The sequence below is a fragment of the Pipra filicauda genome, unplaced genomic scaffold (assembly GCF_003945595.2).
Source record: "Pipra filicauda isolate LSUMZ 115617 unplaced genomic scaffold, ASM394559v2 scaffold614_size217257_pilon, whole genome shotgun sequence".
Classification (NCBI taxonomy): domain Eukaryota; kingdom Metazoa; phylum Chordata; class Aves; order Passeriformes; family Pipridae; genus Pipra; species Pipra filicauda.
In genome coordinates this window covers 75,089-100,940 of record NW_024104770.1, presented here as the reverse complement: position 1 = coordinate 100,940, position 25,852 = coordinate 75,089, and the positions used below count along the sequence as shown (strand labels likewise).

General features: G+C 69.4%; 2 protein-coding genes and 1 non-coding gene across 6 annotated transcripts; 2 read left to right on the top strand and 1 right to left on the bottom strand.

The window, feature by feature from the left end:
- Window positions 1–1,920: 1,920 nt before the first annotated feature.
- DPYSL5 (dihydropyrimidinase like 5) lies at window positions 1,921–15,223 on the top strand. Of its 2 annotated transcripts, XM_027749476.2 has the most exons (13): window positions 1,921–1,978; window positions 6,375–6,639; window positions 7,751–7,909; window positions 8,553–8,732; window positions 8,815–8,883; window positions 9,036–9,080; window positions 9,193–9,268; window positions 10,086–10,242; window positions 10,993–11,134; window positions 11,356–11,498; window positions 11,580–11,787; window positions 12,835–13,003; window positions 13,946–15,223. In XM_027749476.2, exons 2-13 carry the CDS (start codon window positions 6,379–6,381, stop codon window positions 14,029–14,031), a joined length of 1,695 nt encoding a protein of 564 aa, XP_027605277.1. In that variant the 5' UTR covers window positions 1,921–1,978; window positions 6,375–6,378; the 3' UTR covers window positions 14,032–15,223. The 2 variants fall into 2 exon arrangements, with proteins under 2 accessions (XP_027605277.1, XP_027605280.1); XM_027749479.2 differs by lacking the exon at window positions 12,835–13,003 and having other exon boundaries at window positions 1,939–1,978.
- A 1,104-nt stretch (window positions 15,224–16,327) lies between these two features.
- Window positions 16,328–23,502, top strand: MAPRE3 (microtubule associated protein RP/EB family member 3). 3 transcript variants are annotated; one of them, XM_027749448.2, is made up of 8 exons: window positions 17,624–17,712; window positions 18,308–18,441; window positions 20,774–20,901; window positions 20,986–21,131; window positions 21,255–21,456; window positions 22,039–22,190; window positions 22,276–22,428; window positions 22,655–23,502. In XM_027749448.2, the coding sequence occupies exons 2-8, from the start codon at window positions 18,434–18,436 to the stop codon at window positions 22,721–22,723; spliced, it is 858 nt and encodes a 285-aa protein (XP_027605249.1). In that variant the 5' UTR covers window positions 17,624–17,712; window positions 18,308–18,433; the 3' UTR covers window positions 22,724–23,502. The 3 variants fall into 3 exon arrangements, with proteins under 3 accessions (XP_027605251.1, XP_027605249.1, XP_027605250.2); XM_027749450.2 differs by lacking the exons at window positions 17,624–17,712; window positions 18,308–18,441 and adding an exon at window positions 16,328–16,413; XM_027749449.2 differs by lacking the exons at window positions 17,624–17,712; window positions 18,308–18,441 and having other exon boundaries at window positions 21,255–21,411.
- A 360-nt stretch (window positions 23,503–23,862) lies between these two features.
- LOC114003010 lies at window positions 23,863–24,026 on the bottom strand. The gene has a single exon (XR_003546080.1). It is a non-coding gene; the product is annotated as a U1 spliceosomal RNA (small nuclear RNA).
- Between the last annotated feature and the right edge of the window lie 1,826 nt (window positions 24,027–25,852).

Sequence of the window (25,852 nt, the reverse complement as noted above, 5' to 3'; positions counted from 1 at the left end):
AAGGGGACATGGCTGGATCTATGGGTGGGACTCTCTCTCTCTTTCCCTCTCTCTCTCCCCCCTTTTCTATTTCTTTCTATCTCTCTGCTTTATATTTATTGTTAAATAAAATCCATACTGTTGATTTCAGCACATGGGTCTTGTTTGCACCTGAATTTGGGCACAGGCAGCTCTAATCATCAGATCTTAACGAGGTTCCCAACAGCAGCACAAGGACGTGGAGCTGCTGCAGAGAGTCCAGAGGAGGCCGTGGAGATGCTGCCAGGGCTGGAGCCCCTCTGCTCTGGAGCCAGGCTGGGAGAGCTGGGGGGGCTCAGCTGGGGAAGGGAAGGCTCCAGGGAGACCTTGGAGCCCCTTCCAGAGCCTAAAGGGGCTCCAGGAGAGCTGGAGAGGGACTGGGGACAAGGTATGGAGGGACAGGACACAGGGAATGGCTTCCCACTGCCAGAGGGCAGGGAGAGATGGGAGACTGGGAAGGAATTCTTTGCTGGGAGAGTGGAGGCCCTGGCACAGGCTGCCCAGAGCAGCTGTGGCTGCCCCTGGATCCCTGGAAGTGTCCAAGGCCAGGTTGGACGGGGCTTGGAGCAACCTGGGCTGGTGGGAGGTGTCCCTGCCCATGGCAGGAGGAGAAATGGGATGAGCTCTGAGGTCTCTTCCCATCCAAATCTGTGACTCTATGATGACCAAACATTCAAGGACCAGTCCCTATGCCCATGGGTGCTGCTGCTCTGGGACGGAGCCTGGCTGGAGAAGGAACCAGCAGGGACCTGACAAGGACAAATTTCACATCCTGCCCCAAGGTAGGAAGAGCCCCTGGCAGTGCCACGGGCTGGGGCAGCTCTGTGGGAAGGGCCCGGGGTTCCTGGCAGACGAGAGCTGAACGTGTGTGCCCAGTGCCCTCTAATTCAGGGGAGACAGCCCAGCCCAGGAGCCACCAAAGTGCTCAGGGGACAGGACCTGGCAGAGCTGGGCAGTGCCCGAGGACAGGGTGGCACAGCAGGGATGGGGTGGGACAGGGATTGGGATGGGGCAGCAGGTCCCTCAGCCTCGTGTCCCCAGCGCTGCACCAGCTCCGACCCCACGGGTGCCAAGGGCCACATCCAGCACACCACGTGCCCGGTGCCACCAGTCCCTGGGGCTGCTCACAGGGGACAGGGTGGGAACAGCACCAGCGTGTCCTGTGTCCCGTCCCCAGCATGGGGAGCCCGAGGCTGCCGAGATGGGCTGTGCTGGGCACTGCTGGGTGCTAGTGGGAAATCCTGGATGTTACTGGTCATCACTGGCTGTAGCTGGGCTGTGCTGAGTGCTGAGGGGTCTGCCAGGCTGTGCTGGGCACTACTGGGTGTTACTGGACTGTGTTGGGTACAACTGGGCTGTGAAGGCTGCACTGGGAACCCCTGGGTGTTACTGGGCTGTGCTGGGAGGGGCACATGGGGATGTCGGGGGGGGGCCACGGGGAGCGATGTGATGCTCTGGGGATGTCGAGGGGCCATGGGGGACCGTTAGGTGCCATAGGAGGGATCTGTGGTGGGGGTTGCCGTGGGCTACTATGGGGGGCTGTTCAGGGGACTATGGGGGGGCCACCGGGTGCCATGGGGGGCTCCGGGGCGATGCCCTGGGGGAGGTCGCTCCGGGGGCGATGGGCTGTGGGCAGGGGCCGTGTGGGGTCCCGGGGGGCTCCCGGGGGGCTCCCGGGGGGGGTCACCGGGGTCGCCCCGCGCGCTCCGTCACCACGGCAACGGCGCGTGCGGGGAGCGGGGGGCGGGGCCGCGGGATCGAGCCACGCCCCCTCCGCCTGTCAGTCATGCCGCGCGCAGCCCACCCTGCTGGGGGCTCGGCCCCGCCCCCGCCGGCCAGAGAGAGCCGCGATTGGCCGAGGGGGGCGAGGCCCCGCCCCCGCGGCGCAGGTTGGGGTGAGCGGCGATCGCGGCCGGAGCGGCACCGGGAGCGGCACCGGGAGCGGCACCGGGAGCGGGAGGTACCGCGGGGCCGGGCGGGGCCGGGGGGCCGGGCCGGGATGGGTGCGGGGCTTCCCGCACCGGCGGGACCTGACTCGTTACCGCGGCGGGCGGGACGATCGCGACAGGTGCGTGTATCTCGACATGCGCGTGTGTTGCTGTAGGCGAGGACGGAGGGCAGTATCGCGGCACCCCTGGCCGGGGTATCGCGGGGCAGAAAGGTTGTGTGTGGCCGCCGCCCGCCGATGGCGAGTCACCTGTCGCGACAGGGCGATGGTGTCGCGACAGCGCGAGGGGCTCGCCTCGGTGGGGTGTGGCGCCGGGGACGGCTGCTCCGCCCCGAGCGGGCAAGGCTCCCTCGTCGGCGCCGTGTCGCGACCGGGAGCGGAGCAGCAGGTGCGCGGGGCGCGGCGGAGCGGGGACCGCGGGGCGGCGGGGGCGCGGCGGGCGGGGGGTGGCGGGGGTCCCGCCGGGCCCGGCCCATTGTTCCGCCGGGGCTCCCGGGCGGCCCCGCCCCGGCTCGGAGCATCCTTTGTGCTGGGCGGCCCCGGGCTTTGTCTGCGGGGCCGCCGCGGGCCAGCGGGGCCGAGACCCCCCCGCGCCCCCCGGACCTCACACTGGGACCCCCCGCGTCCCCCGGACCCCGCACCGGGACCCGCCGCAGCAGCACCGCCCCGCGCCTCGCCCGGGCCCGGCCCGCACCGGGGCTGCGCCCAGCCCGGCGCCCCGCACCGCGGGACGGCCCCGCTCTCCGCCGGGGACCCCCGGCCAGGTTCCCCCGGCTGGCAGCACCTCCGGCTCGGTGCCCGCTGCCCCGGCCTCCTGCCGCAATGACCCGGGGGGCAGCGCCGGGGAGGAACGGGGACCGGGGAGCGGGGCTGGGACCCTCTGCGGTGCCCGGAGCCCGCACCGAGACCCGCCGCAACGCCCCTCGCTCGTTCGGGCGTGGCCGCGCCGCTCCCGTGCCTGGCCGGGCCGTGCCAAGGTGCCCGCGGAGACGAGGACCGGCCTCCCGCCGGCAGCATCCCGCGCTCTGCCTCTGGTGGAGCATCCCTGGCCCTCCGCCCGCCCATCGCGGCCTCCGCGGCTCTCCCGCTCCCTCCCGGGGCGGTGGCTCGGTGGCACCGCAGCTCGTCCTGGCCGGGGGGGCGGTCGGTGGGACCCCGGCACCGTCCTGGGCAGGGGCAAGGCTGGGGGGCCGTGGCGAACCCCCCGCGGGACATTTCCCGGCGGGGGGCGATGCCCACCCCACCACCGCCTCCGGCCGGTAGTCGCGGGTCGGTGTCACCGGAGGGACGGTCGCCGAGCCCAGCCCTGACAAAGCGGGGTCCCGTCGGGGCACCCGCCGGCAGGGTGGGCGCGGGCAGGGCGGGTACCGGGGGCTCGGCGGCGCAGACAAAAGCGGGGGGCGGCGAGGGCCCCCCGGCCCCGCCGCGCCGCACAATGCGGCAGCCCCGGCACAAAGGCCGGGCCCGGCAGCCGCCCCGGCCCCAACAGGTGCCCCCGGCAGCCCCCGCCGGGCCGGGGTCCCTTTGTCCTGCCGGGGTCACAGCTGTCCCCGCGGCAGCCGGCGGGGCTGGGGGGGCTGCGAGCCCCCCGAACGGCCGCGCCGCTTTGTGTGCCGGGAGCGGCGCCGCGGCCGCCGCCTGCCGAGGTGGCCGAGCCGGGGGGCTGCGGCGCGGGGTGGGCGGGGGTCCCCGGGATGGTGGTGGCCCCCCCGGCGCTGACGCTGCGTTTCTGCCCAGCGCGGGAGCCTGTTTGTTGTCTGGCAGGAAACCTCCGGCCACCGCGCCAGCTCGGCCACCGCCGGCCGATGCTGGCTGTGCCGCCACGCTGCAGCGGCTGGCCGGGGCGCGGGCGATGGCCCCGGTGTCACCGGGGCTGGTGCCACGCTGGCACTTCGGCACGGGCTGGGGCACGGAGGGGCAGAGCCTCCGGGGATGCTTGGTGTGAGCTGGGGGCACCGGTGTGAGCGCTGGGGGTGAGCTGAGGGGCACTGGGGGTGATGGGGGCACTGGTGTGAGCTGGGGACGCTGCTGTGCCAGAGAGGCCTCAGTGGGCAGTTGGGGCTGGGCCCGGGGACTGGGAACTGATGGCACAGGGACAGCAGGGCTCTCCTGCGGCGGTCCAGGGGGTGGTCAAGGGTCCCTGAGGAGGGGGTGGGAAAGGGGCCTGGCACAGTGGAATGAGGGCAGTGTGGGGACAGCAGTGGCAGTGGCGTGGGTGGCTCCACGGTGGCCAAGGCTACAGGCAGCGTGTGGAGCTGCCAGCCCTTGTCTGTGCACGGTGGCCAGCCCACGCCTGTGCCCCCAGCAATGCCCTGCCCCCTCTGTGCCATGCTCTGCCATGCTCACCCCTTCCCCCACCGCCGGCAGCCCCCCTGTGCCCCATCCCCCCGTGCCGGGGGTCTCAGGGCGGTGGGTGCTGCGGCAGCACTGGCTGCTCCCCGCACGCTCCGTGCTCCAGATCCGTCCGTCACCACAACCTGCTTTCATCTCGGGGTGCGACGTGACACCTCCCCCCGCGCCCCCTCTGTGCTGCACCATCTCCCCCCCGCACCACCCTCCTGTATCCTCCTGCCTGCCCCAGCCCTGCCCTGGCGTCCCCGGGTGTCGTGGGGGTGGTGGGCACTGTGGTGGCACTCTGGGCACCAGCTCGTCCCCTCTGGTCCCACCCCACCGAAGTGGGTCTCAGCCCTGGTGTCTTGGCCCACCCTGGCTGACAAGGGACTCGGAGGGTCTCTGGCTGGGGCTGATCCCCTCATCCTCCTTGTGCCCGTCATCCCCCTCATTCCCCTCATCCCTGGCAGTGGTGCTGTGGGTCTGGGTGCCCCCCAGCACAGCCCTCACGTGGGGCGGTGGCTTGCCTCGGTACTTGAGGTAGAGCTGGGGGCAGATGTGGGCGTGGGACCAACTGGGCTGGGGTGACAAGTGCCCAGCGTGCCACAGTGACCTGGCATGCTGCACGAGGTCACTGCCAGCCCGCCTCGGTGCTTAGGGAGGGTCCCTCAGCAGTGACACAGCTGTGCATGCCAGTGACATTCCCGAGGGGGGCTGCCTGCAGGACCCCGGCAGCTGCTCCTGCTTCCCTGTTCTGGAGCAAGGGCAGCGGGATGAGGCGCTGGCTGGCACCGGGCTCACCCACGGCAGGGCTGGCACTGCCACCGCACGGCCCCAGGGCAGGAGCTGGCCCAGGAGGGGCTCCTGGTGCCCCCCAGCATGGTGGTGGTCCCTGGTGGGCACGGCCACTCGCCCCCCGCAGCTGCTCTGGCCCGTGGCTCTGGCAATGCCCAGCTGCTGGCAAAGCCTGACCCAGCCCCACGACACCACGGCTCCCGCCAGCTCCGGGGCCTGGGAAGCCATTTGCTGCCCTGCAGCTGTTGGGATGGGCACTGGGAAGGGCCAGCACAGCTCAGGACTGTCCCTTTAGAGCTGTGCCTGGGTCCCAGCACCCACTGGAGCAGCAGCGGGGCCGTGGGGGCACCGATCGCCACAAGGTCTGTGCCCCCACCAGCAGCACCCTCTGCCCCGTGGCTCAGTGCTGGCTCTGGTGTGCCCGTCCAGGGGTCTGGGGACACAGAGGTTGGGTGGGCATCGGGGGTTGTTGCCACAGGGCTGCTTGGTGCCAGCATCGTGCCAGCAACACCGGGCTGTGCCACACTGCACACATGGGTTCCCTGGCCTTTGTCTGGTGGAGGGGTCCCTGGGGCTTCCTGCAGTGGGGTCTCTGGGTTGGGGGTTCTGGTGGGGTCCCAGCCCACCTCATGCCCCCCGAGTGGGCACAGCTGGCACGTGCTGTCCCTGCTCCAACAGGTCGATGGTGTTTGACCTTCACCAAATGACTTATGGATCGTGTCTGGGGACGCCCCTCACTGCCGGGGGCTCAGGCAGTGCTGGGGCAGCGCGGGGGTCTCCAGCAGATCTGGCACTGTGGGCAGAGACCCCCTCGGGTGGTGCCAGTCCTAGTGCTCTCTGTGCCAGTCCCAGTCACCCACAGAGACAAGGCAGGCAACCTGCCCCAGGCATGAGTGCTGCCACCTCATGGGGACACCAAGCAGTGTCCCCTCAGCACGCGTGGCACCAGCAGCTGGGGGGAATTGGGGGGGCAATGGGAGATGGGCAGGGATGGGGTCCAGCAGCCCTGCTCTGGGTGCAGGGACCACGGGAGGGGTAGCACTGGCCAGGGTGCAGACTAGTGTCACCAGAGCAGGGGGCTCAGTGGGGTGGCAGCCCCCGGCTCAGTGCCAGGGCCCCTCCTCTCAGCGGATTTCCCGGGATAATCCATTGACACGGCCCATGGAGGATGTGCAGCCTGAGCCCTGCACCGGGGCATCTCCGGCAGGGGTGGGCAACGGGGTGACCCCCCCCAGCCATGGGAGCTCCCGGTGGTCACCCCGGCACCGCCCCTGCCCCACAGCACCATGATGGCCAACGCGGCCACCATGCGGATCCTCATCAAGGGGGGGAAGGTGGTGAACGACGACTGCACGCTCGAGGCCGACGTCTACATCGAGAACGGCATCATCCAGCAAGTGGGGCGCGAGCTGATGATCCCCGGCGGTGCCAAGGTCATCGACGCCACCGGCAAGCTCGTCATCCCGGGCGGCATCGACACCAGCACCCACTTCCACCAGACCTTCATGAATGCCACCTGTGTCGATGACTTCTACCACGGCACCAAGGTACCCCTCACCCTGAGCCCCTGCTGTGGTGGTCTGCCCCCCGCTCTGGGGGGGCTCCCCGGGGCACTGGTGGTGTGGTGGGGTGCAGCTCTCTGCCCCAGCAGCGCGGGCATCCCCGGCAGCGTCAGCTCCAGAGCAGTGCTGTGGTGTGGCACCGCCTGTCCCCATGTCCCCATCCATCATGTCCCCTTCCTGTGAGCGCTCTCCTCCCACTCTGGAGCCGTGGCACCCTGTGCCAGCTCGGGGACCCTCTGCCCTCCCTGGGTTGGTGGCACCATGTACCGGGTGCCGCTGCCTGGGGGTGTCGAGGGGCCAGCACAGGATTGTCCCTGCAGCTTGTCCCGCTGTCCCCAGTGCCTGCACAGAGCAGCCATTGTGCCAGGCCGGCGCTGGCCGTGCCTGTCCCCAGGGTGTCCGGTGTCCCTGGGCAGGGGGCTCAGTGATGGAGTCCCTGGGGGACAGGGGACAGTGCAGTGCCCACAGGCACCCCATGCCAGGCCTGCTTCCCATCGCCATCACCCGCCTCGTGGCACCGCGCCGGCACCTCCCGTGAGGGCGATGGGCAAAGGAGCTTTGGGGATTAGCGGGGCTGGGTGAGCCGGGGACACCGGCGGTGCCACAGCGCCTGCCCTGCCGCCCACGCTGCAGAGGGGGGGCTCCCTGCGGCCCCACCCCACACAGGGCTCTGTGCCGGGGGCTGCTGGGCCCCCCAAATCCAGCGGGTTGTGCAGCTGGGACAGTGGGTGCCCCAGCGGTGACAGGATGGGGCTCTCCAGATGTGCTGTGTGCCCAGATGTGCTGCTGCAAATGGGCAGCTGCAGGCAGGGCCAAGGACACGTGGAGGGGCCCTGCCTGCACCCAGGGCCCCCACCTACCTGTGGGCAATGCCGTTCCCAAATGTGGCCACCCAAATGTGTTCCCTGCCTGTGGGCAATGCCGTTCCCAAATGTGGCCACCCAAATGTGTTCCCTGCCTGTGGGCAATGCCATTCTCAATTGTGGCCACCCCAGCCTGGCATCTGAGGGCTCCCCTGGCTCATGGCCAGGCAGGATCGGTGCCGGCAGCGGGGGGGTGAATCCTGCCCCCCCACCGCGGTCCCTGTGCCCCGCAGGCAGCGCTGGTGGGGGGCACGACAATGATCATCGGCCACGTCCTGCCCGACAAGGAGACGTCGCTGCTGGACGCCTACGAGAAGTGCCGCAGCCTGGCCGACCCCAAGGTGTGCTGTGACTACGCCCTGCACATGGGCATCACCTGGTGGGCGCCCAAGGTGAGTCCGGCACGGCTCCGGGAGCCCGGGAGCAGCTGCTGGGACTAATTCCCAGCCCCGTTGATCCCATTAGCTGCCTGGGAGGTGGGCTGAGCCCCCAGGCTGCCTTTTGAGCTGCCCTGAGCCGGGCTCAGCAGGGCAGGGGCTCAGGGGTTCCCCTGGGGCAGGGGGTCGGTCCCTGCGAGGCTGAGCCCCTCGCCGTGTAGGGAAGGTGGTGCTACTCCAAAGGGAGGACCAGGGTGCCCAGGGATGGTGGTCCCGGTCTGGGGGGACCCCAGCCTGCAGCATGACCCCCATGGGGATGGCGGCGGGGGCTTGGTGCCTGGACCACGTCCCACAGCACGCTCAGCCCCTGCAATCCCCCCAAAGCTGCCAGAGGGGGATCAGACCTGGCTCCTGGCTGTGCCGTGGGGAGACCCCGGCCCTGACCCCCCCAGACAGAGCAGGGAGTGGAGGGATGGAGCGAGTGCCCCCCGGGGTGTGAGAAAATCCCCTCCACGCCCCTCAGCAGCTGTCGCTCCCCAAATCACCCACAAATCCCCCATCCCGTGTCCCCGGGGGGTGTGCCTGTCCCTGCCCTGCGATGGGGCCCCTCGTGGCGCGTGGGGAGCGGGTCCACACTGAACTCCCCATCCCGGCACAGGTGAAGGCAGAGATGGAGACGCTGGTGCGGGAGAAGGGGGTGAACTCCTTCCAGATGTTCATGACCTACAAGGACCTGTACATGCTGCGGGACAGCGAGCTCTACCAGGTCCTGCGCGCCTGCCGCGACTTCGGCGCCATCGCCCGCGTCCACGCCGAGAACGGAGAGCTGGTGGCTGAGGTGAGCGCAGGGGGACGGGGGGTGCGATAGGCCCCCAGCCTGGGGCAGCAGAACCCCCACCCTGACCCCCCAAATCCCTCAGGGAGCCAAGGAAGCGCTGGATCTGGGCATCACGGGACCGGAGGGCATTGAGATCAGCCGGCCCGAAGAGGTGGGTGATGTCTGGTGTCACCGCGTCACCGCGGCGGTGGCACGGGTCATGGCTGGGACGCTCTGGGACATCCCACCCATCACTGTGTCCCCCACCCACCCTTGGGTGCCACTGTGCCATGCCACACGTGTCACTGCTGGCTCTCTCCGCAGCTGGAAGCCGAGGCCACGCACCGTGTCATCACCATCGCCAACAGGGTGAGTGGTCCTGAGCGTGGGGTGGGCTGAGAGTGGGCATCTCAGTTCCGTGGGGGGGTCCCCATGGAGCCAGGGTGCCACAGGGACGGTGCCACTGACCCGCTCTCCACAGACCCACTGCCCGGTGTACCTGGTGAACGTCTCCAGCATGTCTGCAGGGGACGTCATCGCTGCTGCCAAGATGCAAGGTAGGGGACACGGGCGGAGACCGTGTGGGCAAGGAGCACCTGTGCGGGCACAGAAACACCCACAGACACGGGACACGTGTGGGCACCGGGGAGGTTGGGGGCTTGGAGGAACGTGGACGTGGATGGTAGAGCTGTGGACACGCAGAGACACACGGGCACCCGGAGACACGGGAGGGAACAGACACGTGGGCACGGGAACACGTGTGTGCCTGTGGGGCCGTGCCCTCGCACAGGTGTGTTCCACACCTGGAACCGCAGCCACCGGGCACCCAGGGGACACACATGTGAGCACCCTCAGGACACACACGTGAGTACACACGTGGACACACATGTGTGAGCACCCTCAGGACACACACGTGAGTACACACGTGGACACACGTGTGTGAGCACCCATGGGACACACACGTGAGTACACACGTGGACACACGTGTGTGAGCACCCATGGGACACACACATGAGTACACACGTGGACACACATGTGTGAGCACACTCAGGACACACACGTGAGTACACACGTGGACACACAGGTGTGAGCACCCACGGGACACAGGTGTGAGCACCCCGGGACACAGGTGTGAGCACCCCTGGGACACAGGTGTGAGCACCCCGGGACACACACGTGAGCACCCCCGGGACACACGCGTGAGTACACACGTGGACACACGTGTGAGCACCCCTGGGACACACAAGTGAGCACACACATGGTCACAGGGCTCGTGGCCTGACGGGTGCATGGGGGTCTGGGCATGGCCAGTGCACACACACACGTGCCCTCGCACACGTGCCCTCGCACACGCCTGTGCCTCCGCCCCGGCAGGGAAGGTGGTGTACGCGGAGACGACCACGGCGCACGCCACGCTCACCGGGCTGCACTACTACCACCAGGACTGGTTCCACGCCGCCGCCTACGTCACCGTGCCGCCGCTGCGCCTCGACACCAACACCTCCGCCTACCTCATGAGCCTGCTCGCCAAGTGAGGCCCCACCCAGACACTGCCAGACTCTGCCCCCCCCACCAGCCACGCTTCGTGGTGGCTTTCTGGTGTCCGGCACACCCCCCAGTGTCCTGCTCCCGGGTGCCAGGCTGCCTGGCTGTGCCATCGCCCCATTGCCCTGCTCCCTTGGTGCTGTGCCCTCCAGGCACCCCATCCTTCGGGCACCCCGTGTCCCGGGCACCGAGCCCTCTCTGCCTCCCTCCCTGGACCTGTGTGCCCCTGGGGACGTGCTCTGTGGGTGCTGCACTTCCCAAGCACTCGCTGAGCTCCTGGGGTGTGGGTGCCCCTCCCGGGCCCCACCCTGGGCACCCTCCTCCCCAGGCACTGAGCTTCCTGGGCACCTCACTCCCCAGATATCCCACTCCCCAGGGTCCCCACTCCCTGGGTGCCCCATTCCCTGGACACCTTGCTCTCCAGGCACCCCATGGCATGAGTGCCCCATTTCCTGGATACCTCATTCCCTGGGCACTGAGCTCCCTGGGGACCCCATTTGCACGGGTGTCCCATTCCTTTGGGGATCCTCGTGCACAGATGCCCCATTCCCTGGGCACCCTGCCCCCCGGGCACTCCCTGCATGGGTACCCCATTCCCTGGGCACCCTGCCCCTCAGGTGCCCAGGTCTCCAGGCACCCCGTGGTGTAGGTGCCCCATTCCCTGGGCTCTGGGCTCCCTGGGCGCCCCGAGCAGCCCCAGGGGTGCCGTCCCCCACCCTGCCCTGTCCCCCCGCAGCGACACGCTGAACATCGTGGCCTCGGACCACCGGCCCTTCAGCACCAAGCAGAAGGCCATGGGCAAGGAGGACTTCACCAAGATCCCCCACGGTGTCAGCGGGGTGCAGGACCGCATGAACATCATCTGGGAGCGCGGCGTGGTACGGCACTGCCAGGCCCTGGCACGGGGCTGGCCCGGGGGGCTCTGCTGGGGTGGGACGTCCCGTGGGGTGTTTGCTGGTGGCTGAGGTGCTCCCCAGTGCCACCCCAGTGGGTCCTGGCGAGGGTCCCAGCCCCAGCAGCACCTCTAGGGTGCCGTGGGGGCTTGTAGGGATAGGATGGGACACAGCTTAGCACGTCCTCACCCCCCCTCCTGTGTCAGGTGGGGGGTAAGATGGATGAGAACCGCTTCGTGGCCGTGACCAGCTCCAACGCCGCCAAGATCCACAACCTGTACCCCCGCAAGGGCCGGATCATCCCCGGGGCCGACGCCGACGTCGTGGTCTGGGACCCCGAGGCCACCAAGTAGGTGCAGCCCATGGCAGGGGGCTGGGGAGGGGCTCCCCGTGCCACCAGCTCCCGTCACCGTGCCATCCCCCCGCCCAGGACCATCTCGGCCAGCACCCAGGTGCAGGGTGGGGACATCAACCTGTACGAGAACATGCGGTGCCACGGGGTGCCCCTGGTCACCATCAGCCGCGGGCGCGTGGTCTACGAGAACGGCGTGTTCATGTGTGCCGAGGGCACCGGCAAGTTCTGCCCCCTCCGCTCCTTCCCGGACGTCGCCTACAAGAAGCTGGTGCAGCGGGAGAAGGTACGGGGGAGTCGGGGCAGAGCAGTGCCAGAGCGGTGCCAGAGTGGTGCCACAGTGTGGGGCAGGGCTGCACCACACGGGGTGCTGGATGGGACAAGGGGCCGGTGGCCACAGTGGTCCCAGCAGTGTGGAAGAAGGGTCTGTGCCACCACAGTGCCGTGCCACGCTGGGGCAGGTGACAAGAGCACAGCGTGCCTGGCTCAGGGGGTGTGCGATGGAGGACCCTTCCCTGGGTCCTTGCTGGCATGTTGGCACTGCAAGGGGACAGTTGTCCCAACACATGTGTGGCTCGTGGTCATCCCAAGGCTGAATGTCAGGGCCCCCCAGCCCTCTGTCCCGGCTCTCTGCCCTTTGCCGAGTGCCCCCAAGGCAGCCCCACGGCTCACGGTGGCACCACGTGCACCAGACACGCCTGGCCGGGGCTGCCCGGCCGTGACACCCGGGAGATCTGGCAGCCCCCAGCACCAGGGCCCACCCTGTGCCCCAGAGCCGTGGCTGTAGGGGCTGTGCTGGGGGACTGGGGCGGTGCTGGTGCTGTGAGGGGGGACCTGGCGCTGTCACAAGGAGCTGGTGGCCAGCACCGGAGTGCCTGGCTGGAGCTGTGTGGCTGCGGGGAGGGCACAGAGTATCGCATGGGCTTGGCTTGGCGTGGCATGGCTTGGCTTGGCATGGCTTGGCATTGCTGGGGGGACAGGCGAGGGGCTGCTCTGCCAGGGTCACCCACCTCCCCCAGCCCCCGGTCCTGCTGCTCTGCACCAGGAGCCCCTCAGCCTGCCCAGCACCCCGCCGAGTGCCCCCTCCCCAGCCGCAGCCCCCTCCCCATGCCTCAACCTCCTCCCCAGCCGCAGCCCCCTCCCCACACCACAGCCCCCTCCCCAGCCCCAGCATGCCCCAGCCCTTTCCGTCTCCCCGACCGGCCGATCCGCACCCCGCTGTAGGGCCCTGGCACCCCTCATCCCGCCGGCACCGCGGGCCCCCCCGGCCCCGGCCGCAGCCCCCCCCGGTGGGTGCTGACGCTCTCTCCGCTCTCTCTCTCGCTCCCGGCAGACTTTGAAGCTGCGGGGTGTGGATCGCACCCCGTACCTGGGGGACGTGGCCGTGGTTGTGCATGCTGGGAAAAAAGAGACGGGGACGCCCCTGGCCGATACGCCCACCCGGCCGGCCACGCGACACGGGGGCATGAGGGACCTCCACGAGTCCAGCTTCAGCCTCTCCGGTAAGAGCAGGGCCGCAGCGAGGGGCCCGGCCCCCCGGCCTTGGGCCCCCTCGGCCTCGGGCCCCCCCGGGCTCACCGGCAGCCCCACATCCGGCAGTGTCCGGCACTGGCCGGGCACTTGCCACCCCCGAGCGTCCCCATCGCCCCCCCCCGGGGTGTTCCCACTGTCACCCCAGGGTGTCCTGCCATCCTTCTCCCAGGCTGTCCTGTCACCCCCCTCCCCAAGGTGTCCCTACTGCCACCTCAGGGTGTCCCCATCACTCCCATCACACCCCCCCACAGGGTGCAGCCCCCCTTCTCCCGGGCAGGGAGCCGTGGCAGAGCAGAGTTGCCCCCTTCCCTGGACCTGCAGCCCCTCAGCCCTCACCCCTCCCTCCCTCTGTGCACTGTCCGTTGTGTGGCTGCACTGGCCGGGGGTCTGGGGTGGTCAGGGGAGTGGCTGGGGGGGTCTGTGCCAGTCTGGGGGTCTGTGCCAGGCAGGATGGAGCTGCGTCCTGTGCTCGGGCAGCCCCGGCTCCCCACGCTGTGCCTGGACAATGCTCCAGTGGCACTGGAGCTGCTCCAGCCCCCCGAGGCAGGACATGGGACTTGGGGGCTGAACGTCCGTGCTGGCACATGGAGGGGCTGCACGAGGCGGGGGCGGTGCCCCCCCACTGCATCCAGCACAGCCGGGGCGGGAGCAAGAGGGCACGGAGCATCCCCTGTCCCCGCAGTGCTGAGGGACACGGAGCATCCCCTGTCCCCGCAGTGCCGGGGGGACACGGAGCATCCCCTGTCCCCGCAGTGCTGAGGGACACGGAGCATCCCCTGTCCCTGCAGTGCCGGGGGGACACGGAGCCCCTGCTGTCCCCACTGCCGGTGGTGCTGGGCTGAGGGGTTCTGCAGGACCGTGCCCCCGCTGCCCCCACCCTGACGCCCGCCGTCCGTCCGTGTGCCCGGCAGGTTCTCAGATCGATGACCACGTTCCAAAACGAGCCTCGGCCCGGATTCTCGCTCCCCCCGGGGGCCGGTCGAGCGGCATCTGGTAGAGCCGGGGACCTGTCCCCCAACTGAGGACCGGGCGCCGCCCCCAGCGCCCCCCGGACCCGGCTCGGGCGGGGCTCCCCTCGCCGGGGGGCCCTGCCTGGCCCCCGTGCTGCCGGCGGGGCCGTGCCGGCGGCGGGGCCGTGCGCGGGGGCCGCGGAGGGCCGGGGGCAGCGGGTGCCCCCCCGGCCCTTTTCTGTTTGCACGTTGGGTTTGGATCAGTGAATTTTTGACTTGTTTGTGCATCACGTGGAAATACTCTGAAGTGGTTTGTGTCACTAGCGTAGGGGAGACGCAGGGACCCCCCCCTTCCTGCCCCTGGCCTGACCCCATCCCTGACCCCCATCACCGTCCCTGAACCCCATTCCTGCCCGTCCTCCATCACCAAGTCCCTATCCCTAACCCCCATCACCGCCCTTAACCGCAGTGCCCGTCACTGTCCTCCTGTCTCCACCTCCATCCCTGCACCACCATCCATCCCTGACCCCCCACCACACCCCAGCCCCCCATTCCCATCCCTTTCCCCCACGCCCGACCCTCACCTGCACTCCTGCAGCCCCATTCCTGCCCCCTCTCACCCTCCCCTCTATCCCTGTCCCCCCTTCCCCAGCCCTGCACCTCCCCATCCCCGCACCCCCCGTTCCTGCCCCTCTCCGTGCCCCCCCCGGCAGTGAGCGGTGTCACACACACCCCTGCCCGAGCACGGGGCCAGCGAGCTGCCCTGGCACAGGCGTGCACACGCGTGTCCCCCCGTGTCACCCCTGCCCGGGCCCAGCGAGGTGTCCCCAGCACACGCCTGTGTCACCCCTCACGCTCCAGGCGTGTTTGCACACGCGTGTGCGCAGGTGAACCCCTCAGCACACCTGCACACGTGTCCCCACCCCTCTGACACCTGTTCCAGGCTGTGCTGGGGCCCCTCTCGCCCACCGAGCCCCCAGCGCTGCCCCCGGTGCTGATGGGGGTCCGGGTGCGTGTGGCCCCCCCCGAGGGGTTCCCGTCCCCCCTGGTGCTATTGGGGGTGCCCTGGCCCCACTCCCCACCCCCCACCACCCTGTGCCCTCCCCCTGTAGGTCCCTGTAGGTGTTTGGGGGCCGGTGGGTGCCTGGTGGGGGGTCCTGTGTCCCCCTGGGTGGTCCCACACGGCCAATTTAGGAACCTGCCGTCCGTTGTTTGCTCATTAAAGACCGTTCACAGCGCCCGGCCTGTGCCTGCTTGGGGGTCTGGGGGGCCCGGGGGGGATCCAGGGTGGGGGATCTGGATGGGGGACAGGATTAGGGACCCCATGACCGTGGCTCTGGGGACAAGTGGTGCCCAGGAAGGTACTGGGAGCAGAAAGAGCCCTGACATAGGGACACAGAGGGGACGGGGGGGGCATTCGTGGGGACATGGGGACACAGGGGGGACACACGTGGGGACATGGGGACACAGAGGGGACACACGTGGGGACACAGGGGGACATGGGGTTATATGGGGACACAAGGGCACACCTAGGGACATGCATGGAGATGTGGGGACACAGGGGGGCATGGAATGTGTGGGGACATGAGGACACAGCTGGGGACGTGGTGACAGAGGGGGACACTATGGGGACACGGGGCTGGCCCTGCCACCACATGTACATCCTCTGCTCGGATGCACAGGCACAGACGGGGGGATGCAGGGGGCTTGCGGTGTCGGGGGGGCTCTGTGGTCTCAGGTGTGTCACAAGGTGGGGGGAGCCTCGGGCTACAGGAGGGGTCCCACCTGTCCCGGCATAGTTTGAGGCTCTCTAAGGTCCAGAGAGGGCTCGGGGGCTCCCAGAGAGGTCACAAGGCTGCACGAGGGGCTCTCGGAGGGTCTCTAGGGAAGTCCTAGAGTGGTCCCGGCGGTGTCCCGGGAGTGCTTGGGGGTCCCGAGGGGAGTTTTGGAGGAGCCCGAGGAGGTCCTGGGGAGGTTGCAGAGGGGTCCTGGGGGGTTCGAGAGGGTTCCAGGAGTGCCCGGGGGGTTCCGGGGGGTCCAGGAGGGTCGCGGGGGGTCCGGGAGGGTTCCGGTGGGTCCCGGTGTGCCCCGGCGGTGCAGGGGGCTCCGCCCGCCGCCAGGGGGCGCTGTGTGGGAAACAAGGCTGACGGGGGCGTGGCCAGACCCGTTGCCATGGCGACAGGGAGGGGAGGGCACGATGGTTTCCATGGTGGGGAGGGGGCGTGGCCACGCCCGTTGCCTTAGTCGAAGAGGGCGTGGTCACGTCAGTTGCCATGGCAGCATGGGCGGGGTCCAAAGGCCGGCCCCGCCCGCCGGGGGGACGGCGCAGGCGCGGTGGGTCCGAGCGGTCCTGGCCCGGTCCCGGTCCCGGTCCCGGAGCGGCGGCAGCGAAACGGGGGGAGCGGAGCGGCGGCGGCCGCGGCCGAGCGGTGAGTGCGGCGGGACCATCCAGGGGCCAGGGAGGGACCGGGCAGCGCCGTCGCCATCGCCCGCATCCCCGCACCGGCCGCCGGCGCCGGCCGGGGGGGCCGCGGGGCCTCCGGGAATGGAGCGGCGGGGCCGGGCCGAGAACACGGCCTGAGAGGCGAGGCCGGGGGGCCGCGGGGCCTCCGGGGATGAAACGGCCGCGAGTGGTTTTGGGGGTCTGTCCGGTGCCGCCGGGGATGGAGCGGCCGCGACCGGGCCGGGAACGGGGCCGGGGCTGAGCGGCGGGGCCGGATGGTCCCGCGGGGCCGGTGGCGGCGGGGCCGGGCCTGACTCAGCGACGGCCGTTCCTGCGGCCCGGCTGCGGCTCCCGCGGGGCCGCGGGCACGGCACGATGCGGCCCCGGTACGGCGCGGTCCCGTACGGCACCGGCAGGCCGGGAGCTGTGGTCCCGGCACCGCGCAGCACCGGCCCGGGCATCGCCGCCGGTCCCGGGCATCAGCGGGGCCTGGGCGTCACCCGGGGATCCCCGGTCTGGGGGCTCCTGCGGGGCCCGGGCCGCCGCCGGTCGGGCAGTGCCGGTGCCGCCGGTGCCGTCCCGCCGGTGCTGATGTGGGTGACGCTCCCGGGATGCTGCCGTGGCGGTCCCGGGCGGCAGGCGGCTGTCACCGTGACCCACCGAGCGTGACGCGCTCCCGGTGCTCGGACTCATGGCGGCAGTGTCACCGGCACGGCCGCGGTGTCACCGGGACGGATTGTCACCGGTGCGGTTGTGGTGTCACTGGCGCGTGCGTGTCGGGATGGGGCCGGGCCCCTTCCCTGTGCTCCCCCGCCGTCCCGGGGACAGCCAACCCCATCTCCCGCCCGGACCTTCCCGAGCGGGTCCCCCCCCGCGGTCGGAGCGCACAGACCCGGCCCCCAACGCCGCCCCAAAACCTCCCCCGGTGTGATCGGGGTCCCGGGGGTGTCGTGAGCCCTCACTGTCCGTCCCGTCACGCTGTGGGGACACGGTGGGGACAGCGCTGCCCGGCGGCGTGGCACGGGCAGAGTGTCCCGGGCGGGAGCGGGAGCGTGTCCCCCGCCCGCCCCGGCTCTCCCGGCTCGGCTCATCCCGCGGCGCTCGGCATTAATATTTCAGGAGCGGGGGGGAGGGCTCCTCTCTGCACATGCTCCCGCCGCCGTACCGAGTTATTTAGGTTAGCGGGAGCCGAGCGGGGCGGGGGGATTTGCTCGGCCGGGCACCCACCCCGCGTTCCGGGCGCCGGCACCGCGCAGGCATCGCCGTCGGGAGCCGACAGCTCCCGGTGCGTGAGCGGCCGGTTCGCCTCGTCGGGACGGGCACTGCCGCCGGGAGACAGGGAAGGGTGCTGGGGATGGAGCCGGTGCGGGGCTGGGGATGGAGCCGGTGCGGGGCTGGGGATGGAGCTGGTGCGGGGCTGGGGGCTGCCCGGGCCCGGCAAACCCACCTGTGCCCACCGCAGCGCAGGCTGGGGAGCGGGGATGCTCCGCTCGGAGTGGGGGGAAGTGGCACTGGGGGGACCCCTGGGGGGGGACAGCGGCGAGTGGCCACCCCTGATGGCACCCGGGCCACCGTGCCCGCTGCCAGATCCCCGGCAGCCCCGCGGCGGCTCCGCACGGCGCTCAGCCCCCACCGGGCTGTCTGCCACCCCCCTCGCGTGTTTGTCACTTGAGAAGCCACCGGGACGGCTCCCAAAATAGAACCCGCCAGTCGCAGCATCCCAGTTCGCCCCGGCACCGCGGTGCTGCCGGGCCGGCACCGACGCACCGCCCGGCTCTCGGTGCCCGCTGTCGGTGCCGCCCTCGGCCGCCGCGGTGGCACGGCCGCCCCGGCGTTAGCACACGCGTCCGGCCTCACTCTGCTCCCGTTTGTTTGGGCAGAGCGGCCCGGGGGCTGCGCCGTGGGACCGGGCCCGGACGACCTCTGCGTGCGCCCCGGCAGCGCCGCGGGACGGGCACGGACACAGCCCGGGGCCGTGATTATCAGCTCGGGGCCGGACAATTAAAATGCAGCGGTAAGCGTCCCCCGCCTGGCCGGGCGCCCGGCAACAGTCCCTCTCCCCACAGCCTGCCGGGAATCGGGGCTCAGTTCTTATTTTCATTAGTTTTTTGGCACCAGCCGGCGGCAAACCGGCCGGGCCGGAGGCTCCCGGCCCTGGGCGCGTCCATCACCCGGCGTCGGGGCGGCAGCGGGTCGGAGGGTGCCGCAGGCCCTGGCTGCCCTGTCATTACACCGGGGCGTGCTCGGCGCTGCGCCGGGGGCTTGGAAGGTGTTTGGGAGGTTTGGGAGGGTGGGGATGGGCTGGGTGGCACCGCGTGCCCCGGCCAGCGCGTCCCCGCTCCGGGGTCAGGACACGCCGGTGCCTGGCGGGGTCGGGGTTCCCCCGAAGGGGTCAGGGTTCTGCCGGCGTGTCACGGTTCTCCCCGCGGGCCAAGGTTCTCCCCCGGGCTCTCACGTGTGCCGGCGTGTGCGGGAGTCGGGGTGCGGCTGGTGGCGACACGTAGGGCTCGCCTGGCACCGTGGCACCCCAGTTCATCCCGCTGGGAAACCCGTCCCCGTTGGGGCCCCAGGGGGTCCCTGCCCGGTCCCAAACGCGGGCAGGGGGCCTAAGAGCCGTGGGCGGCCGTGTCGGGTCCCGCCGGGCATCCCCCGCTCCGCTGGGGCACGGTGCGGCCCCGCGGCTCGCGGTGGGTCCAGCTCTGCCGGCGGCAGCTCCGGTTATTTGGGGAAGGGCCGGCGATGGCGGGGGTTTGTCGGCGGCTCCTGGGCGGCGTGGGCGGGCAGCCCCTGCCCCACGCGGCCCTCTGCAGCCCCCAGCCCCGGCGCGGCGGTTCCCGGCAGCCGCGGCACCGCAGTGCGCGTGGCTCTGGCTCAGCGCCGCGCATGACTCAGCTCCGCTGCTGGAGCCAGGGAGGGGGGAGAGGGGCAGAGCCTGGCGGGGACCCCTGCCCGCACCCCGCTGGCACGAGGCCGCGGGACGGGCGCGGGGGGGGCTCTCGCCGGTGCCGGGAGCGGTCGGTGCCCACCGCGCCGTGCCGGGGATGGCGGCGGCGCGGGGACCGCGGTTCCAGAGGCTGCGGCGGCGGCTAAAAATACCGATACCCGCCCCCGGCTGCGTGCGGTGGAACGGCGGAGCGGGCCGGGGGTCCCGGCCGCGGCGGGGGGCGGTCGGCTCAGCTGCCCGTGGGGTTCAAGCGGCCACGGCCGCGGCCGTGCGGCATCGCCGGTGCTGAGTCACCGCGGTGCTGAGCCCGAGCGTGGGGGGGCTGCGGCCACCGGCACCTGTTCCTCCCCAGACGGGCACCGGGGAGGTGGCAGCGCCCCACGGCCCCCCGCCGATGCACCCCCAGCCCCCCAGGGCGCAGCCGTGCGGTGGCAGTGCCCCCCCTCGCCCCCCCGGGCCGTGGCAGCGGGAGGGGGGGTGATGGGGATCGCCCCCCCCAAGCCCCCGCCTGGCAGCTGGCCCGGGCCCCGCAGCCCCCCTGGCCAGGGAGGGAAGAGGATTAACACCGCCGCTGCCACCGCTGCTGCGCGGGGGGGGGAGAGGGGCACGGGGACCCTCGGCCCCGGGGAGGGGCAGCAGGACTGGGACCCTCGATCGGTCCCTGAGCTAAAGCATTTTGTGGGGGGCAGTGGGATGGGGGCTCGGTGCCCGCCACTCTTTGGTGGGGCTCCCCTTGCTGTGCAGTGCTGGGGCCATGGACAGGGGGTCCCAGAGCCCCCCACCATCTGGGCGCGGGCCTGTGGCCATGCCTGCCGGCAGATGTTGCCCCTCTAAGCCCTGCTCTAATGGACCCCAATCCCGATCCTGGCCCCAGCAGATTAGGCAGCACCGGGGGCCGGAGGGGGGGCCCTAAGCTGCTTATGGGCAGCAGCCCCCGGGAGCCCCGTGGCCTCACACAGGGCAGCAACATCCCCCCGGTGCAGAGGCAGTGCCCTCGGCAGTGCCCGTGACCCCTCTGTGGTGCCCACGTCCCCTGGGATCCCCTGCCCGTGAGCAACATCCTGCACTACATCTGTGTCTTGCTCCCGGTGGCACCCTGTGACCCAGCTCCTCTGGGTACCCTTGCTCAGGGCAGGGGTCCACCCAGCCGAGTGGGCCACCATGGGGCTTCTGGAGACCCTCACCCCTCCCTGTCACACCCCTCCTGCCTTGTTTGTGGGTGCAGCTGAAGGGGGGGGTCCCACAGGTCCCATGGCAGCCTGGCCCCAGCATCCCCCAGTACTGGAGCCCGGGTGGGATGTGTGCCCCAGGTTCCAGTGCCCCCAGTGTGAGAGCCTGTGTGGGATGGACAGCCGGGGGGGGGGTTGCCCCGGGGTGCCGGTGTGACCCCTGTCTCTCCCAGCTGGGGCATGGCCGTCAATGTGTACTCGACGTCGGTGACCAGCGAGAACCTGAGCCGCCATGACATGCTGGCCTGGGTCAACGACTCCCTGCAGCTCAACTACACCAAGATCGAGCAGCTCTGCTCAGGTGGGCTCGGGGGGGTTGGGGACACGGAGGGGGCAGTGTCTCTGTGCCCCCAGCCCCCCTGACCGTGGCGTGGGCTCGGCACAGGGGCTGCCTATTGCCAGTTCATGGACATGCTGTTCCCCGGCTGCGTGCACCTGCGGAAGGTGAAATTCCAGGCCAAGCTGGAGCACGAGTACATCCACAACTTCAAGGTGCTGCAGGCCGCCTTCAAGAAGATGGGAGTGGACAAAGTAGGTCCATGGGGATGGCGGGGGCTGTGCCACGGGGGGCTGTGCCGTGCCGTGCCGGCGTCCCTGCCGTGCCGGGGGCTGCACCGGGGGCACGGCCCCACCGGTCCCTCCGTGTGCCCCCAGATCATCGCCGTGGAGCGGCTGGTGAAGGGCAAGTTCCAGGACAACTTTGAGTTCATCCAGTGGTTCAAGAAATTCTTCGACGCCAACTACGACGGGAAGGAGTACAACCCGCTGCTGGCGCGGCAGGGCCAGGACGTCGCGCCCCCCCCTAACCCAGGTGATCACATCTACAACAAATCCAAGAAACCCATTGGCACTGCAGGTAATGTCTGGGGCCCCCCGGCGAGCGCTGCCCCCGCCCCCTGCACCCCACGGCCAGGCGTCCCCCCGAACCCCTGCCTGCACCCCGCTCTGCTGCCTGCCTGCCTGTAACGGGGGGGCTGGGCGGGTCTGCAGGGACAGCGGGGCGGTGGAGGGGACAGCAGGGAGGTGGAGGGGACAGCAGGGAGCTGGGCCAGGCTCAGCTGCCTCCGTCTGCCCGCTCACCCCGGGCTGGGGGTGGTTTGCCCCCCTTGGCTGCCGTCTTCCTGTGCTGTGCCACCACGGTGCAGCTCCTGTGGGCATCGGGGGCTCCCTGTGCCAGCCACATGGGAGCATCTCAAGGGCTGGGACTCCCCCCAAATTGCACAGCAAACCCCAGCCAAGCCACGAGCACCCCTGGGGGTGGTTGGGGGTGAAATCTGCCAGAGGAAACAGAGACAGGGGGGCTGAAAGCAGGAGAGCCTGAAGCCATGGCTCTGCCTGCCCTTGCTGCCCGCTGCTGCCTCTGGGCATGATGCAGGGGAGGGTCCCCGCTGACAGCCCCCCCCCGGCATTAACCCACCGGTCCCCATGTGCTGTCAAGTCCCCCAGAGAACTTCCCCCACCGGCCCCAAGAACACCCCAAACCCAGCCCGCCTCGGCAATGTGCCCAGCGGCATCCTTCGGAAAAACTCGCCCGCCGCCCGCAACGGCGGCACCGAGGCCGACGCGCAGATCCTGGAGCTCAACCAGCAGGTAGGGGCGACCCTGCCGGGGGGCTGGGGGGCACCGCAGGGTTGTGGGAGGCCCTGAAGGCTCCGGCCATGTCCCTCTCCCACAGCTGATGGACCTGAAGCTGACAGTGGACGGGCTGGAGAAGGAGCGGGATTTCTACTTCAGCAAACTGCGGGACATCGAGCTCATCTGCCAGGAGCACGAGAACGAGAACAGCCCCATCATCACCGGCATCGTCAGCGTCCTCTACGCCACGGAGGTGAGCACTGGGCTCCACAGGACCCCCGGGACCCCCGTCTCCTCATCCTGTTCTCTGGGCATCCCTGGGAGGGGACGGACCCCTTCCGCACGGCCGCTTCCGGCCTCCTTCGCTGCCCCGGGTGCTGGGGGGGTTTGGGCTTTGACAAAGCCCTGGTGCCATGTTGGGGGGGTCAGTGTGCCCACCTCTGCCACCCTCGTGCCAATGGCCACCATATCTCCCTCAGGAGGGCTTCGCTCCACCAGAGGATGACGAGCTGGAGGAGCAGCCGCCAGAGGACCAGGACGAGTACTAGCCCCGGCCCGCGCCCGTGCCCCCCGCGCCGCCCCCCACCATAGACATTCGAGGTCCGAGCCCGTGCCTCGCCCTGCACTGTCACATGCCATCGCGGTCTCCGGCAGCTCCGGGGGGAACCCCCCGTCTCCATAACCAGCCGACGTCCCCCGGGCGAGAAGCGCGGCCGCGCCGGGGCCGGGGCTGGGGCCGGGCTCTGGCCCCACGCTGGGGCCCAGCCCGCGCCACCCCCTCCCCATATTTATTTCCGTTGTCCCCTCGGTGTGAGCGAGTGCCGCGGCCGCCCCGGCGTCGCGCCTGCCCGTGGTGAGAGCGAGACGGAACACCGAGTCCTCGGGGGCTGGCCCGGGGTGCCACGTGCTGCCTGCCCTGCCAGGACCCCCACGGGACCCTGAGACCCCCGCGGCAGGGTGGGTGTGCCTGGCAGCCCGCAGGGGTGGGAGGCTGTGGTGTGGAGGAGGGAGGTGTTGCTTCAGGTTCCTGGGAAGATGAAGAGGAGACCCCAGCCCTGTGCAGCTGTGGCAGTGGGGGGCACCTGCCCCCACGGGGGTCCTAGAGCAGGAGCCTGTCCCTGCTATGGGGTGGGGACAGCGGTGGCCCTCTCCCCTCGCCCGTGGCCCCCTCGGAGCCGGGGTCCGGGGTGGGTGACCACGAGGGCTCGCAGCGCCCGCCCGCCCCGGCCGCCGTGTCCCTGTCGCATCGCTTGTCTGGTCCATCACTCCGGTCGCAACGCTGCATCTGTGTTCGGTTTTATTTAAATAAACTCGTGTGGTAACACCATGTCCTGCCCGTGCTGGGGGGGCACCAGGGGGTCCTGGACCTGCTCCCTAGCCTGGGGGTCCCTCCGTGCTGCCAGGCCACGCCGGGTGGCGGGTAGCTGGAGCTGCGGGGCTGCTGCGAGTTGGTTCCATTTCGCGTTAATAATTTATTGTTGCGGGTATTTTGGGATATAAAATCCCGGAGACGCCCCAGCCCCCGCTGCTGCCTCGGCATTGGCAAAGATTGCGAGGCGGGGCGTGCGGGAAGGGACGCTGCGTGACTCACAGCGGCGAACGGGGGCTATCGCATCCCTTGCGGCAGAGCTGGATGAAGCCGCACACAGATAAGGTGGAGCTTAATTCTGTCTTTGACCAACCGTGTCAGGGGAGAGCGCGAACGCAGTCCCCCACTACCACAAATTATGCAGTCGAGTTTCCCGCATTTGGGGAAATCGCAGGGGTCAGCACACCCGGAGTGCAAGGGATGAGCCTCGCCCTGGGAAAACCACCTGCCTGATCATGGTGTCTCCCCTGCCAGGTAAGTATGACTCCACTTCCCCGGCCCCACCGCGCCCGCCCCGCGCACCCACCCCGAGCACACGCTCACCGACCACCCGGCCCCGCCCCCGCGCGGCCCCGCGCTCCCCACCGTCCCGCACGGCCCCGCCCGCGCAGCAGCGCCCGCGGACGCGCGTGGCCGCGGGGTCTGTGTGCGGGACGTGTCCCGGCGTCCCCCGCGAGCTGTGTGTGATTTGCATGGACACGCCCCATCCCGGAGGCCCCGCCCCGGCCCTCGCGCAGGGCAGCGCCCCCTGGCGGATCCTCCCGAATGGATTCGGATCCGTTGGATCCCTCGGAACGGAGGGAAGCGGGGGCTGTTTGTTTAACGGGCGTTCGGTTGGGCAGTTCGTGCCGGGGATTAGAAAGAAACTCGGGAAGAGAGAAGGAGCACCGGGGGCGGTTGTTTCCCCAGTGATGTCTGTAACCACAGGGAAGAGGGAGAAGTAAAGGAAGAGAGCCGGGTGAAATTCCCAAATCCGTTGTCAGCCGCCCCAACTGACGTGCAGGGACACGGAGGAGGCAGAGGGTGAGGTGGATTTTGGGGGCGAGGGTGGGGATTAACACCCCTCCAGAAGGATCAGGGTGCCTGTTGCAAACAGGAGGGGCACGGGGAAAAGGAGTGTCCTGAATTGCAAACGGACAGAAGGGAGAATCAGAAGAGATGGGATTTATGGCAGAAATTGGGCTGGACTGAAGGGGACCGGTCCTCAGGCCAGTCCTCAGGTTCCAGGTAAGCTGGGGAACGGAACAATGGATTTTCTAGTGGATACTGGAGCAGCTCATTCCACAGGTCCTGGCCCTGAGGGACCTTTAGCAAAAGGAAAGTGGGTGTTGTTGCTGGGAAATTCCCCCGGGACAGGGAATCCCCCAGACCGTTTCACACCCCGTGGAGTTCACGACTGGGAACACAAAATGAACTCATGGCTTTCTCCACAGGCCGAGTGTCCTTTGCCATTGCTTGGGCAGGATTTGCTGTGCAAGTTAAATGCACAGTTGACTTTTCCTCAGGACTCTGTCCAGCTGCATATTCCTCTGGAAAACGCATGGAAAGCACAGCTCTGCCCACTCCCCGAGGGAAACCTGCAGTCAAGGGAATCTCCAGTGAAGTTTTAGGTGCAGTTGTACCATTGGTTTGGGCTCTGGGAACCCCGGGATGAACGAGAAACCCGAGTCTGGTAAAAACTGAACTGAAACCAGGAGTCAAACCAGTAAGAAAAGACCAACACCCCAGAAAATGAGGGGTCTGGAAAGGACTGGAACCGTTAATAGAGTGATTTTTAGAGTTTGGATTGCTGCCAATCAGAATGTAACACTCCAGTCCTGCCAGTGAAAAAGCCTCAATCATCAGGATATAGAGCAGTGCAGGAGTGATGGGAAGGTAATGCCTGGACACCTGATGTTCGTCTGGAATTGAGCCGAGGAAAGAAAGTTTGCACCAGATCATACAAAGGAAGAGGACAGAGAAGAGGACTGTTGAGGACCAGGAATCGGAATGGGAACGATTCCAGAAATGGAAAAATATGTACAGCGATAGAATGGACTTTATGATTTGGACTTTATAGTTGTTGTGCATGTACCCATTGTGTGTTCCCCCAGAATTTGTGTCTTCGGGCACGTCCTGGCCTGCTCACCTCCCTGCTCCTCTGGCTTCTCTGCCGACTGGCTGGAGAAGCTGCGGCAGGAGACAGCCCCCATTCGCCCTTTCCTCCCCGGTCCCTCCTGCGCTCCCCCCCTTTTGCCCGTGGCCCAATCCTGGTTTGTCCCCCCGCCTGTCTGTCTCCTGCTCCGCCCTATGTTCTGGCCCTTTCCCT

Coding starts and splice junctions, on each gene's coding strand:
- MAPRE3 (XM_027749448.2), top strand. Junction 21,457..22,038: donor GAAACCCATTGGCACTGCAG/GTAATGTCTGGG, acceptor TGTGCTGTCAAG/TCCCCCAGAGAACTTCCCCC. Junction 22,429..22,654: donor GCGTCCTCTACGCCACGGAG/GTGAGCACTGGG, acceptor TATCTCCCTCAG/GAGGGCTTCGCTCCACCAGA.
- DPYSL5 (XM_027749476.2), top strand. CDS start 6,379: ATGATGGCCAACGCGGCCACCATGCGGATCCTCATCAAGGGGGGGAAG. Junction 7,910..8,552: donor TCACCTGGTGGGCGCCCAAG/GTGAGTCCGGCA, acceptor ATCCCGGCACAG/GTGAAGGCAGAGATGGAGAC. Junction 11,135..11,355: donor TCATCTGGGAGCGCGGCGTG/GTACGGCACTGC, acceptor CTCCTGTGTCAG/GTGGGGGGTAAGATGGATGA.